The following is a 16,210-nucleotide window of genomic DNA, read 5'->3' as shown; positions in this document are numbered from 1 at the left end:
AGATCTGGGACACTTTTGGGTGCTCTAAAGAGAACAGTAATGCGGCGTGCATAATGCCCCATCACTCTCCTGACAGGCCCTGTTCTGAGTCAAATTCCTGTCTGAATATTATGTCCGGGTGAAACCCGGACACATGATTCAAAACCCGAACTGTCCGGGTGAATCCCGGACAGGTGGCAACCCTAATGATACCACATAGGAGTTAAAGGAGTTGTAAACCCTCACGGTTTTCACCTTAATGCATTCTCTGCATTAAAGTGAAAAACCTTTTGTGCTGCAGCACCCCCCCAGACCCCCCCTTGGCAAACAATCACCCCCCCGCGGCACCTCAAACCCCCTCATCCCCTCGCTGTCTGTTGGTCCACCGGCACTTACCCCATCTATGCAGCAGGCACATCAGGCAGCGACGGGGATCGGGCAGTGGCAGGCACATCGTGCATCGCCGGGGGATTGGGCAGCGACGGGCACATTGGGCATCGGTGGGGATCGGGCAGCGGCAGGCACATTTGGGCAAGCGGCGGGGACCGGGGCATCGGTGAACATCAGGCTGCAGCGGCATCGAGCAGCAGCTCCCGTGTTTTCTCCTCCTCGCTTCTGCCGTGCATCTCCTCCCCCCTCCTAGGCATCCAATAGGATCACCTGTCCTTTCAGCCAATCGGGTGATGGGTATCAGACCCACTTCCCGATTGCCCGGGAGGAAGGTCAATGTTACAATAGCGAATATTCATTTGCTGTTGCAACACAACTGGGTCGGTTCCAGATGCAATGCTTTGCCCCCCCAAGCCCACCCTATTTTAAAGCCTATTAGAGCCTCTGGCTCTAATCAGGTGCTTAAAAAACACACCCCCGCCATAGGAATTAATGCACCCAGCGTCCTGAAAGGGGCCGGGCGCATGGATAGGGAGGGCGGCAGCGGTGGATAGGGGAGGTGGCGCTCCGGGCGCCCGCAATGGACACGCTGCCCCTGTTTGTATGCAACACACCTGATTGGATCCCGGTGCTGCCCCTTCAATCTCCCAGAGTGCTGCTGTATAGAGGATTACAAGGGGCTGATACAAAATCAAATTCAACTTTGTAACTAGCTACATTTAAAAATATATATAAAAAAAAAATGTATTGATTATTAAATTCCTAGATGTATTAATTTGTGTCTTTTATATTTGCTTTCACCTGTACCTCCATGTTTGGGGTAATAACATTTGGCAGCTGTCTCAGTAAAGATTTTGCATCTTCTGGATCATCAGCAGTATTACGCCAGTGTTAGGGTGGCAGAGGGTTGACACTGATGGACTTTTTAACTTTCTTTGCTACCCAGTTACATCTCATTGTGTTTTATTCCAGGTTAAAGTGACAGATGGCCAATGATAATCCTAAACAAGATGTGAAACTTTATTTCTATAGTAGAAATGGCACAGAAGTGCTTGTTGATACCTCGGTGACAGACAACAATGGCATCGCTGTTTTCATCTTGAATACGACCGACTGGAGTGGTACAAAAAACCTTTGTGGTATGGGAATATCATATGTATATTTATGTCTAGAAGCTTCCTGTTTTCGCAGAGAGCAACCTTTCTGCTTAAGAGCATAATCACTATCATTCATGATTTAAAGCATTACTAGACATGTGCACTGCCAAAAAATTTGAAAAATGCGTTCATTTCCGTTTCATTCGTTTTTGGGTTTTTTTTGTTTTTTTTGGTCATTCGTTATGATCGCAATTCGTAAATTCGACAAAAATATTGTAAATTCGAAAAAAAATTGACATTCGAAAAAATTTGAAAAAAACAGATATTTTCAAAAAAAATTCGAAAAAAAATCTGATATTCGAAAAACATCGGCAATTTGTAAAAAAAAAACAGAAGTTTCGGAAATTCGAAAAAAATCTGAAATTCGAAAAACTGCGAAAAAAAATCTGATATTCAAAAAAATTTCGAAAAAAATTTGAAATTCGAAAAAAAAAATGGAAATTCGAAAAAACAATTGGAAATTTGGAAATTCCAAAAATCTTGGAAATTTGATAAAAATCAGAAATTAGGAAATTCGAAAAACAAATCAGGAAATTGGAAATTGGAAAACCCGAAAATTTGAAAATCTGAAATAATAACTTACCAGTAACTATTACTATCTCTTAAATTATAGGTATTGGAATCTCCTTTCAAATTTGGCTGTTAGTGAATGCAACAAATACGAATTTCATCCGAAGTTACAAATTATCTGAAATAACGAATGCCACATCCAAACAAATGGAACGGAACAAATTAATAATAATAAAACAATTTTATTAGTATTGTAATTTATTATTATTAATTCATTACATTCCATTCGTTTAGATGCGGCATTCATTATTTTGATTAATTCATGATTTTGGATAAATTTGTATTCGTTATGTTCACTAACAGCCAAATTTGAAATGAAATTTCAATACCTATAAGTTTTAATAGTTAGTTATTATTAGTTAGTTATTATTTCAGATTTTTTTATTTTTCGGGGTTTAAAACTTCAGAATTTCCCATTTCTTTTTTCGAATTTCAGATTTTTTCGAATTTCCAAATTTCCAACTTTTGTGAAATTTCCGAATTTACTATTTTTTTCGAATTCCTGAATTTATGTTTTTTTTTTCATTTCTGAATTTTCAAATTTTTGCAAATTTCCGATTTTCTTCAAATTTCCGTTTTTTTTTCAAATTCCAGAATTTATGATTTTTTTTTAATTTATGAATTTTTTCGAATTTACCAATTTTCGAATATTCGGAAAAGTTCGTTAATTAATTCAGATATTTCCGAATTAACGAATTAGTCGAAATTTGTTAAAAATAGAATTCGGAACGAAACGAATTGCACCTGGCTATTTCTGATATGTGTCTGCTGTACCATGTACTTGTATGAGAAAATAAGCTGTTCTCTTTGGATTGCTTCCTTTATGTGAAATCCCTGGTGTGCCTGCCAGTCCCACCACTGCCGAAAAATTTGTTTGTTTTCGTTTCATGAATTTTTTTTTTGGTCATTCGCTACGATCGCAATTTGTAAATTCATAAGTTCGAAAATTTGTAAATTCATAAATTCATAAATTCGAAAATTTGAAAACTAGAGAATTCAAAAGAACGAAAATGCGAAAAATCTAAATAATAACTACCGAACTAATAACAACTAACTATTAAATTATAGGTATTGGAATTTCCTTTCAAATTTTGGCTATTAGGCTCGGTTCACACTAGGGGCGGCACGACTTGCAGGTCACCTCACCGAGGCGACCTGCACACGACTGCCTGGGCGACTTGCAAAACAACTTCTGTATAGAAGTCTATGCAAGTTGCCCCAAGTCGCCCCCAAAGTAGTACAGGAACCTTTTTCTAAGTCGGAGCGACTTGCGTCGCTCCCCTTAGAACGGTTCCATTGTACAGAACGGGACACTACTTGTCAGGCGACTAGGTCGCCTAACAAGTCGTCCTAGTGTGAACCGAGCCTAAGTGAGCAAAACTAATATGAATTTATACGAAGTTACGAATTATCCAAAATAATGAATGCCGCATCTAAACAAATGGAACGGATCGAATTATTAATGAATAATAGTAAAACGTTTTTATTATTATTATTGTTGTTGTTTAATATTATTAATTTGTTACATTCCATTCATTTAGATATGGCATTCGTTATTTCGAATAATTCGTAACTTATGTTAAATACTTAAATTTGTATTTGTTACATTCACTAACAGCCAAATTTAAAAATGGAAATTCCAATACCTATAATTTAATAGTTTGCTATTTTTTCTGATTTTTGAGTTTTAGGATTATTAAATTTGGAGTTTGCGAATTTGCGAATTTATGAATTTTTGAATTTACGAATATTCAGAAAAAAAATGTTAAACGGGTTTTCATTATTTCTGATGTATTTGAATCAACGAATTTGTCGAAATTCGTTAAAAAAAACTCATTTGGAATGAAACGAATTGCACATGTCTTATGCCCCGTACACACGGTCAGACTTTGATCAGACATTCCGACAACAAAATCCATGGATTTTTTCCGACGGATGTTGGCTCAAACTTGTCTTGCATACACATGGTCACACAAAGTTGTCAGAAAATCCGATCGTTCTGAACGTAGTGACGTAAAACACGTACATCGGGACTATAAACGGGGCACTGGCCAATAGCTTACATCTCTTTATTTATTCTGAGCATGCGTGGCACTTTGTCCGTCGGATTTGTGTACACACGATCGGAATTTCCGACAACGGATTTTGTTGTCGGAAAATTTTATAGCCTGCTCTCAAACTTTGTGTGTCGGAAAATCCGATGGAAAATGTGTGATGGAGCCTACACACGGTCGGAATTTCTGACAACAAGGTCCTATCACACATTTTCCATCGGAAAATCTGACCGTGTGTACGGCGCATAACAGTCACTTTGCACATGGACACAGAGAAACAGCTATTAAAATCCGTGCGATGTACATAGATCACCCATAAAAGTGGAGTTACTCTTTAAAAGCAACTGTTTAAAAAATGTTGTTTTTCTTGTATTTTCTAATCACTTATATTTACATTTTTCAACAGACAAAAACAAGACTAGAGTACCCACAATTTGTGGCCGGCTTCCTTAGGCCTGACTATGGACAAGCGTACCTATCACTTTATCCCTTCTACTCCAAAAGCAAGAGTTTCCTGAAGCTGCACTCCGTGGACAAGGTCCTGCCATGTGGAGGGGAACAGGAGGTCCAGGTGGAATATATCATCAAACACACAGAGCTGAAGGAGGAGTATGAACACCTAGATCTCCATTACCTGGTGAGAGTCTTATTATTATGTACTGTGTACAAAGAAACACATTCAGCTTCACCTGCCAGGATATACTGAATAAAAGAGAGAAGTAAAGGGAAGCTGTTGCCAGTAGCAACCAATCGGGCTTCTTCCCAATTTTTTATTTTTCCAGAATTGATTCCCATTTCTAAAAACCTTTAGTGAGAAAACATGTACAGTCAGTGGCGGCTGATGCTCAATATTTTTTTTTTTGGAGACGGACGGCGATGATTCCTGGGCAACATCCCCCCCCGCGCGTGCAGGAGATGGACAGTGGTGATCCCCCCCCTGTGAGAAACAGACAAGAGCAATTCCACCGGGCCCACACATTTTCAAATATATGCATAAGCTACAGTGCCTACGTCAAGGCTTCTCTGTGTACTGTGGTCCTAAATCTATATCTTTCAGAGTCTCCCAAGTTGGAGCACATATAGTAGTGGATAGCAGGGACGTGTGGTGAGGTCAGTGGCTTGTGAGGTACTGGCTAATATCAGAGCCAGATACATATAGGTTACATATGCCGCGATCGACACTAGACCTCCTCTGTAACTCTACACATGTAACTAAGGATGAGCCGAACACCCTCTGGTTGGGTTCGCACCAGAACTTGTGTCAGACTACTACGTACCTGACCAATGAGTCTGCTTTGGGCAGAGGATAGTCTCCCTTACGTGTCCAACTTGCGGCCCCTGGTAGAGAGAACAGGTGGCACAGAAGTACAGAGTGGTATGAGAGCCTGGAATGTGGATTCTGATGCTGGAAGGAAGAAGATCTTCAGACAGCAAGTTGGTAAGCAGGAGTACAGGCAACAGGTGCTGAGCAGGAGCAGAGCGGGCAGGTGCAGGCCAGGTTCAGCAACGAGCGGGCAGCGAAGTACAAAGGAGCAGGCAGAAGCGAAGTCAAAACAGGCCGAGGTCAGATGCAGGCAAAGGTTGGGGGAATCCGGGAGGCAAGCCGAGTCATAAGGAGATCAGGAACACGGATACGGATACAGGAACAAGGTCACAGGAAGCTGTTGATCAGGCAGCACCAAGAAGAATGTGCAGCAGGCTTAAGTAGGCTGATTGGCACCAAACGCCGCGCACGTGTGCGTGCCAACGCACCCCAGTGCCCACAGGAGCATGCAGACCAGTGCCCACAGATAGACGCGCACCAGTGCCCACAGAAGTGCCCAGACCAGCGCGCACAAGCATGCGCACGCTAATGCGCACCGGCGCCCACCGAGACAGCCAACACATTGCCCAACCAGGTAACCTCTCTGACAATGTGAGAACAGGCAACAAATTTGGCAGAACAAATGAACACCGTTAAAGTCTATGGGACACGAACATGAAAAACCAAAAGTGCTAATTTTAAAGGCTTATATGCAAGTAATTGCCATAAAAAGTGTTTGGGGACCTGGGTCCTGCCCCAGGGGACATGTATCAATGCAAAAAAAAGTTTTAAAAACGGCCGTTTTTTCGGGAGCAGTGATTTTTATTAATGTTTAAAGTGAAATGAGGCACTTGAAGGGGACAAATGTCTCATCCTCACAACCCTTGCCCTGTGGTTGTGGGAGTCTGCAGGCGGGGTGCTTGTCATAATCTAGACCCCCTTTAACAAGGGGACCCCCAGATCCCACCCCCCCTTTGTGAATTGGTAACGGGTACATTGTACCCCTACCATTTCACAAAAAAGTGTCAAAAATAGTAAAAAAGACAGGAGACACTTTGGGACAAGTCCTTTATTAAAAAATGAAAAAATAAAAATTGGTTGAGAGGCCTGGAACTGGAGGTCCCCTTGTTAAAGGGGGCTTCCAGATTCCAATAAGCCCCCCGCCCGCAGACCCCCACAACCGCCGGGCAAGGGTTGTGGGGATGAGGCCCTTGTCTCCATAAACATGGGGAAAAGGTGCTTTGGGGGGCTACTACAAAGCACCTTCCCCATGTTGAGGGCATGTGGCCTGGTACGGTTCAGGAGGGGGGCTCTCTCTCATCCCCCCCTCTTTTCCTGCGACCTGCCAGGTTGCATGCTCGGATAAGGGTCTGGTATGGATTTTTTTAATTTTTGGTTTGGGGGTTCCCCTTAATATTCATACCAGACTCAAAGGGCCTGTAATGGACTGGGGTGGGGGGGACCCATGCCGTTTTTTTCAATGAGTTTTATCTATATTGCAGAGACATGACAATTCATTAAAGCCGCGATCAGTTTTAAATGACTTTTTTCCTTTAGAAATGTCATTTTGCTGTGGTACTGTTCTAAACACGGGAAAACTGCACTACTTTACAGGCATACTATAGACACCCCCCAGGCACGATGTTTAAATTAATATTTCATTTTTATTGTTTCACTTTAAGCATTTTATTTTAAAGTGTGACATATTAGGTATCTATTTACTCGGCGTAACATCATGTTTCACATTATACAAAAAAATTGGGCTAACATTAGTGTTTTTTTTTTTAATTCACGAAACTTTTTTTTTTTGTTTTTTTTTAAATGCACTTAAAAAAATTTCTGCTCAAATACTGTCTGACATAAAATGTTACAACGACCACCATTTTACTGCCTAGGGTTTCTGATAATATACAGTGGGGACGGAAAGTATTCAAACCCCCTTAAATTTTTCACTCTGTTTTATTGCAGCCATTTGTTAAAATCATTTAAGTTCATTTTTTTTCCTCATTAATGTACACACAGCACCCCATATTGACAGAAAAACACAGAATTGTTGACATTTTTGCATATTTATTAAAAAAGAAAAACTGAAATATCACAAGGTCCTAAGTATTCAGACCCTTTGCTGTGACACTCATATATTTAACTCAGGTGCTGTCCATTTCTTATGATCACCCTTGAGATGGTTCTATACCTTCTTTTGAGTCCAGCTGTGTTTGATTATACTGATTGGACTTGATTAGGAAAGCCACACACCTGTCTATATAAGACCTTACAGCTCACAGTGCATGTCAGAGCAAATGAGAATCATGAGGTCAAAGGAACTGCCTGAAGAGCTCAGAGACAGAATTGTGGCAAGGCACAGATCTGGACAAGGTTACAAAAAATTTCTTCTGCACTTAAGGTTCCTAAGAGCACAGTGGCCTCCATAGTCCTTAAATGGAAGACGTTTGGGACAACCAGAACCCTTCCTAGAGCTGGCCATCCGGCCAAACTGAGCTATCAGGGGAGAAGAGCCTTGGTGAGAGAGGTAAAGAAGAACCCAAAGATCACTGTGGCTAAGCTCCAAAGATGCAGTCGGGAGATGGGAGAAAGTTGTAGAAAGTCAATCATCACTGCAGCCCGCCACCAGTCGGGCCTTTATGGCAGAGTGGCCCGACGGAAGACTCTCCTCAGTGCAAGACACATGAAAGCCCGCATGGAATTTGCTTAAAACACCTGAAGGACTCCAAGATGGTGAGAAATAAGATTCTTTGGTCAAATGAGACCAAGATAGAACTTTTTGGCCTTAATTCTAAGCGGTATGTGTGGAGAAAACCATGCACTGCTCATTACCTGTCCAATACAGTCCCAACAGTGAAGCATGGTTGTGGCAGCATCATGCTGTGGGGGTGTTTTTCAGCTGCAGGGACAGGACGACTGGTTGCAATAGAGGGAAAGATGAATGCGGCCAAGTACAGGGATATCCTGGACGAAAACCTTCTCCAGAGTGCTCAGGACCTCAGACTGGGCCGAAAGTTTACCTTCCAACAAGACAATGACCCTAAGCACACAGCTAAAATAACGAAGGAGTGGCTTCACAACAACTCCTTGACTGTTCTTGAATGGCCCAGCCAGAGCCCTGACTTAAACCCAATTGAGTATCTCTGGAGAGACCTAAAAATGGCTGTCCACCAACGTTTACTATCCAACCTGACAGAACTGGAGAGGATCTGCAAGGAGGATTGGCAGAGGATCTCCAAATCCAGGTGTGAAAAACTTGTTGCATCTTACTCAAAAAGACTCAAGGCTGTATTAGATCAAAAGGGTGCTTCTACTAAATACTGAGCAAAGGGTCTGAATATTTAGGACCATGTAATATTTCAGTTTTTCTTTTTTAATAAATCTGCAAAAATGTCAACAATTCTGTGTTTTTCTGCCAATATGGGGTGCTGTGAGTACATTAATGAGGGAAAAAAAATGAACTTAAATTATTTTAGCAAATGGCTGCAATATAACAAAGAGTGAAAAATTTAAGGGGGTCTGAATACTTTCCGTCCCCACTGTATATATATATATATATATATATATATATATATATATATATATATATATATATATATATAACATTTTTGGGTGTTCTGAGTAATTTTCTATTTTGTAGGAGAAAAATGTCAGAATTGTCCTGGGTGGCAAGGGATTGATTAACATAAGTAATATACAAATAATTATTATATATTGTTTTTAAGGTCATTTACTATATTTTCCAAATCTGTACTCAAACAGGTGGCTTAACGGAGAAGTTACTGAAGTTTGAAGTTATAACTTCCAACCAGTAATTTCACAGTAAATAAACAAATAATAAATTATTGTTATAACATTTAGCATATAAATATATGATTTAGCTTGAATATTACAGTATCTTTTCAACAGAATCAGTTTCTCCCTCCTAACTGTGTGAAAAAAACATGGCATTGTGGGTAAATCTTCTACCCATAAACACATGTTTTTGCCTTGTAGTTAAGAGGGCTGGGCTGGAAGGGAGCATTTGTCTTTTAGACATCCCCCCCATGACACTGCAGTAAGAGGCATGTCCAATGGTACTTTACCATTGGTCCAAGTCTCCAAGCTGTCCATTGAGCTCAGTGCCTCTGACAAGAAGTGAGAGGCACTGTAAGCTCATCCTCTCAATCTGCTGTAAACAGAGTGTGCCAGCTTGTATTTACTTTGGCCACTCTGTATGTAGCTTCTGATGGGCTGTGCAAGGAGCCCTGTATCTCTGGAACCATAGGTCATAGGAGCCCCAAATTTAGCAGTTGTGGGGCATGACTTATTCTACATACCCCCCACCCACAAATTTGAGCTCTCTGTGACCCCAGATCACCGAGCTACGACCCTCAAAGCTTGTTTTTATTTTTTTTTATGTTCATGGCCCTGCCTCACCTGCCTCCCCTGACTGCACATCCCTGGTGGCTAGATTAAGGGCAGGTTTGCCTGGAGGCAGCCCACCTCTCCTTAAAGGCACAGGGATACAACCAGCAAGAGCAAAATAGCAGCTGAAAGTATCCAGTGCACACCCACATCCAATTAAACCAACTGTACAAAAAACAGAAACACCCCAACCCAGTGGTGGCCCATCCATTAGGGGCTCAGGGGCGTTGCCCCCCCATCCATGTGTCCGGCCCCTAATCTTCATGCGGGGCGCCGGATGCATGGATTCTCCTCCCGGCCAATCAGCAAGTGGGTCTTTGACCCATTTCCTGGTTGGCCGAAAGGAGAAGCAATCCTTTTGGCCGTGGAGGAGGGAGGAGGAGTGCGGCCGCCGTGATGCAAGGGATGCTGCCGCCCGCAGGAAAGCACTGCCTGCTCCATAGATGGGGTAAGTGCAAGCTCGACTGACCGACCGCCTAACTGACCGGGGGGTTGTGCGATTTGGTCACACTACATGGCCATATGGAGCTTAAGCCCAATACTGCGTCACAGTACCCCATTATCAGTGGGTCCTATACTATTCATAGAATGAAAGATTCTATTTCTCAACCATTGGAGAAACATTCGAATTTCCAAATTTACGAATTTCCAAATTTCTTAACTTACGAATTTTTGAATTTACGAATTGTCGAATACTCAAATTTATGAATGTTCGTAAGAATTCATTAAACAGGTTTTAGTTAATTCGGATATTTCCGAATTAACAAATTTGTCGAAATTTGTTAAAAAAAAGTTCGGAACAAATTGCACATGTCTAAATTTTATAGCTAGTCCCTAATGACATGACAATGTCATGACAATTCATGCAAAATTATTCGTACGATTTTCGTTTAATCAGTACAGTTGTCATCCGAAAATTTTTATTCTGTCATACAAGAATTTTTGTAACCTTAGTAACCTCTTTTATTTTCGATTAGAGATAAGCATGCAATAAAAAAAACGGACAATCATTCATCTGATAATCTCATCCTGTGTACCAGGCATAAGTGTACCACACACAATAGAAATGGTTTATATTCTTTTATTGTTTTTTATTCACACAGTTAATTATTACCTTTTAATTGCACAGGTGACTTATATGGGATCTATACAAGACGTTGGCTCCATAGAAATCAATGTTAAAAAACAAAACAAAGGTGAGATGTATGATCAAAAACGTTATTTCTAGTTTTGGATAAAGTAGGGAAGGGTTAGAAACCATGTTGAGTTTTTCCTGCTTTTTGGGAATTCATTAGAAAGATTTATCATTGCTTTCTATCCTACTGACCACAGTTTCAGCAGACAGGAAGTGAGGACAATTTTGAAGAAATTAATATTTGACAGGGTTCTAGCCTACTCCTTCTAAAGAAAAGCATTTTTATTTCTGTGCTTGTTTTTGTTGGAGAGTTCCCCTCATTTTCTGTCTAGTAAAACATTGCCAGCAGAACAGGAAGTGAGGATAAATCTCTCTAACGGAACCTCCGGAGAGCAGTAAAATCCTGATGGGATCTAAACCTTCCCCGCCAGTGGCGGCCACTCCATTAGGGGTGCAGGGGCGCCGCCCCCCTAATCCATGTGTCCGGCCCCTAATCTACATGCAGGGTGCCGGATGCATGGATTTAAATTGTTTTTTTTTTGTTTGTTTTTGAAGCACATGATTAAAGCCTGAGGCTCTAATTGGCTTCAAAAAACGTGGGCTCGTCGCACAGAGCACTGCGCCCTAAGCCCACCCAGTTCAAATGAAAAATTACTTTACATTAATAACTCATAAGATGAAGTACCATTCCCTTTTACGCTCTTTTCACACTGGCTTGGGATCCGACTTGTGAGACCCCCAAGTCGTGTGACATGTGAAATCCCATTTAACCAATGACAGCTGTCTTAATTAGCACCACTGAAGTCACTACGACTTTAGAAAAGGTTCCTGTACTACTTCAAGTCAACTTCTATCAGACTTGTGCTTCAAAGTAATACTCAAGTAGCCTTCAAGTCTTCTGGCAAAGTCTCACCATGAGTTGTGCGGCTTTTGGGTTGCGTACAAAATAGTGGTACAAAATGCAATATCATGTATCAAGAGAAATACAGTATATAGGTTTTACTAGTAAGGAAAATTAAGATAACGTATACAATGAATGATATGAGTAAATTGCTAGGATTGATCAACATACAATCAGAGAGTCATTGAAATATATAGACAGCTTTTATTTCTTAGTGACCTAAGGAATCTTGTCAAATAAATGTTTTGTGCTGTTTAACCACTTCAGCCCCGGAAGATTTTACCCCTTCCTGACCAGATCACTTTTTGCGATTCGGCACTGCGTCGCTTTAACTGACAATTGCGCGGTCGTGCGACGTTGCACCCAAACAAAATTTACGTCCTTTTTCCCCCACAAATAGAGCTTTCTTTTGGGGTTATTTGAGCACCTCTGCATTTTTTTTTTTTTTTTGCGCTATAAACAAAAAAGGAGCGACAATTTTGAAAAAAAAAGCAATATTTTTTAATTTTTTCTATAACAAATATTCCCAAAAATATATATAAAAAAATAGTTTCTTTCTAAGTTTAGGATGATATGTATTCTTTTACATATTTTTGGTAAAAAAAATTGCAATAAGCGTATATTGATTGGTTTGCGCAAAAGTTATATTGTCTACAAAATAGGGGATAGGTTTATGGCATTTTCATTATTAATTTTTTTAAATTAGTAATGGCGGCGATATGCGATTTTTATCATGACTGCGACATTATGGTGACACATCGGACACTTTTGACACTATTTTGGGACCATTGTCATTTATACAGCAATCAGTGCTATAAAAATGCACTGATTACTGTATAAATGATACTGGCAGGGAAGGGGTTAAACCCTAGGGGGTAAACAAGGAGATAAGTGTGTCCTAGGGAGTGATTCTAACTGTGGGGGGATGGGCTACCACTGATATGACAGTGATCACTGCTCCTGATAACAAAGAGCAGTAGATCTCTGTCATGTCACTAGGAAGAACAGAGAAATGCCTTGTTTACATAGGCATCTCCCTGTTCTGCCGCTCTGTGACACGATCGTGGGACACCGGCGGACATCGAGCCCGCAGGCCCGCGGGCATGGTCACGGAGTACGCGCATGCCCACAATGCTTCATCTTAAAGGGGACATACCTGTACGCCAATTTGCGCAGCTGTGCCATTGTGCCGACGTATATCTGCGTGCGCTGGTTGGCAAGCAATGCAGGTCAGAAGGAGGTCATCTGCATATCAAATGCATCTGTCAGTGAATTTTGAATTATCCCAGCAGTGTCTGAAACTGATGTCATCAACACATGCCCATAGCCCGTTGGCACAGGCCCAAAGAGGAAGAGAATGGCTTTTTCATCTGAAGCTTTTTTTCTCATAGCAAATTGCTTATATGTATATATATATATATATATATATATATATATCAACATAATGTATTCTCTATCTCTCTCAGATCTACATGGCACGGCTACTTTTAAGCTTCCTGTAAGTACAGGAAAATCTTCCACCCTTCGTGCCCTTGTCTACATTTTATTACCCGATGGGGAGATTTTGGCGGACTCAGCAAAATACAATGTGCAAAAATGTTTCAAGAATAAAGTAAGTTTCCTAAATATGGATGTCAAGAAAGGCATGGTGGTGAACATTATTAAGATTCTAGCTAGGATATACTTACCTTGTACCTGTGCCCAGACTATGGACGTTGAAATATTTTCTTATTGTTTTCAAGCAGTAAAAGTGATTTAAAACAAGATTTTCGGACCCCTTTAGCTGCTTATTGCTCTAGCACTCAAAGACCTTTGAAGATAACAAATTCTCTAGTCAGGTTTTAGTCACTTTATAACAGCTTAGAATTGTTCACTGTTTGTTTGCATTAGAGGGCTGGCAACCTGCCAAGATCTACACATTAAGGCCCCTTTCACACTTGTGCAACTTGTCCTGCGACTTGGGACTGCAAAGTCACATGACAAGTCATACCCAGGACAAGTCGCACACTTGTGCGACTTGTCCTGCGACTCGGGACTGCAAAGTCACATGAGTACCATATCTGTGCGGCTTTAAGTCGCACCAACTTCAAAGTAGTCCCTGTACTACTTTGGTCCGACTTTGAAGTGAGTTGAGGTCCATAGACCTCAAGTTTACACAAGCATTCCCTGAATTTGCGGCAAAATTGCATGACTTTCAAGTCATGGCAGTGTGAAAGGGGCCTAAGGCTGGGTTCACAATGCTGCAAAGCAGGAGTCCGGTGCATCCCTGTTCACCGTTTCAGGTTCGATTTCAGTCCAAATTTTTGGCTGAATTCGGACCTGAAATGGACCAGAAGACACAAAGGACTCCTGTGCAATTCACTCTGGAGCCGCTCCATAGAGAGCCAGTCACAATCTCCTGACATGCGAATTGGATGTGAAGAAACCCGGATCCAATTCTCAATGGTGTGAACCCAGCCTAAAAAAAAGCTGAGAATTCAGTTTCTGTGTTGTGAACATTTCAAATAAAGTTTCTCTACAATACTAATAGCTGCAGAGATTAATGATTGCTTATTTTAAGTTGCCTTTACTTCTTGTTCAGAATATGTAAAAATTATAGTGTGCATGATCTGGGCACAGGTTCACTTTAGGAAAAACTCTGGTTGAAATGTTGTAAAACATGTTACATAAACTTACACAGAATGAACTTATGCGCATTCAAATCTACACTATATTACCAAAAGTATTGGGACACCTGCCTTTACACACACATGAACTTTAATGGCATCCCAGTCTTCATCTGTAGGGTTCAATATTGAGTTGGCCCACCCTTTGCAGCTATAACAGCTTCAACTCTTCTGGCAAGGCTGTCCAAGGTTTAGGAGCGTGTCTATGGGAATGTTTGACCATTCTTCTAGAAGCACATTTGTGAGGTCAGGCACTGGACGAGAAGATCAGGCTTGCAATCTCTGCTCTACTTCATCCCAAAGGAGTTCTACCGGGTTGAGGTTGGGACTCTGTGCAGGCCAATCAAGTTCCTCCACCCCAAACTCGCTCATCCATGTCCTTATGGACCTTGCTCTCTGTACTGGTGCGCAGCCATGTTGGAACAGGAAAGGGCCATCCCCAAACTGTTCCCACAAAGTTGGGAGCATGAAATTGTCCAAAATGTCTTGGTATGCTGATGCTTTAAGAGTTCCCTTCACTGGAACAAAGGGGCCAAGCCCAACCCATGAAAAACCACCCCACACTATAATCCCCTCTCCACCAAATGATTTTGACCAGTGCACAAAGCAAGGTCCATAAAGACATGGAGGAGCGAGTTTGGGGTGGAGGAACTTGACTGGCCTGCACAGAGTACTGGCCTCAACCCAATAGAACACCTTTGGGATGAATTTGAGACTGCGAGCTAGGCCTTCATGTCCACATCAGTGGCTGACCGCACAAATGCTCTACTGGAAGAATAGTCAAACATTCCCATAGACACAATCCTAAACCTTGTGCACAGCCTTCCCAGAAGAGTTGAAGCTGTTATAGTTGCAAAGGGTGGGCCAACTCAATATTGAACCCTACGGACTAAGACTGGGTTGCCATTAAAGTTCATGTGTGAGTAAAGGCAGGCGTCCCAATACTTTTGGTTATACAGTGTATGTGTTATTAAAGCAATTCTGTGGCTATTTAGAAAAGGAAAATAAGGGATGCAAGAAAAGAAATGAATAAATATTTAGCTTCCCAACTGCTCAGTTGGGCTGGAGTTGCCATCATGCAAAAATGTATTTTCCAATTGTTCAATGTAGTTTATCTCATTACCAGGTATCACTTGGTTTCAGTACTGAAGAAGTCCTACCAGGATCAGATGTGTCTGTCAAGGTTCAGGCTGATCCTGGCTCTGTCTGTGGTCTCAGGGTGGTGGATAAGAGTGTAGTGCTAATGAAACCAGAAAAGGAGCTGACTGCCGACAAAGTGAGTAACGCGTTCAAGCACTAAACAGTCATTGTCAGCACTTGTAGATTTCATTGACATTGTACAAGTACTATCTTGAGGACTAGAACATAATAGATTTCATGGTGACTGCAAAATCCTCAATGCCCTTAGTAGAGAAACATTTCTAGAGTTAATACATTCCATAAATCTAAATAAGTAAAAGAGTTACAATGTTTGTAAAAGACAGAATAAGAAACAGACATTCTAAAAAAAAGATATGTCACTAAAGTATCTGAATGTCCCTCGCGCTACTCAGAGTAATAGGTAAATGTGTGAAAGCATAAACATAAATAAATCAAGTGAATAAATCTGCAGCAAAACCTATTAGTGTTCAAAGCACATAACAAT

At 41.1% G+C, this 16,210-nt stretch overlaps 1 protein-coding gene across 1 annotated transcript in view; it reads left to right on the top strand.

Annotated features, from left to right (window-relative positions):
- Nucleotides 1–16,210, top strand: part of LOC141106652 (alpha-2-macroglobulin-like) — a 242,068-nt gene that overhangs the window by 66,065 nt on the left and 159,793 nt on the right. The window contains exons 11-16 of the mRNA XM_073597595.1: nucleotides 1,342–1,357; nucleotides 1,443–1,525; nucleotides 4,557–4,787; nucleotides 10,993–11,059; nucleotides 13,366–13,511; nucleotides 15,692–15,841. Of these exons, the coding sequence (XP_073453696.1) occupies nucleotides 1,342–1,357; nucleotides 1,443–1,525; nucleotides 4,557–4,787; nucleotides 10,993–11,059; nucleotides 13,366–13,511; nucleotides 15,692–15,841 (693 nt within the window). The remainder of the gene's footprint in view (nucleotides 1–1,341; nucleotides 1,358–1,442; nucleotides 1,526–4,556; nucleotides 4,788–10,992; nucleotides 11,060–13,365; nucleotides 13,512–15,691; nucleotides 15,842–16,210) is intronic.

The sequence above is a fragment of the Aquarana catesbeiana genome, linkage group LG08, assembly GCF_042186555.1.
Source record: "Aquarana catesbeiana isolate 2022-GZ linkage group LG08, ASM4218655v1, whole genome shotgun sequence".
Taxonomy (NCBI): domain Eukaryota; kingdom Metazoa; phylum Chordata; class Amphibia; order Anura; family Ranidae; genus Aquarana; species Aquarana catesbeiana.
Note: the sequence above shows the minus strand (reverse complement) of the source record. Positions and strands in the feature narration are given on the sequence as shown.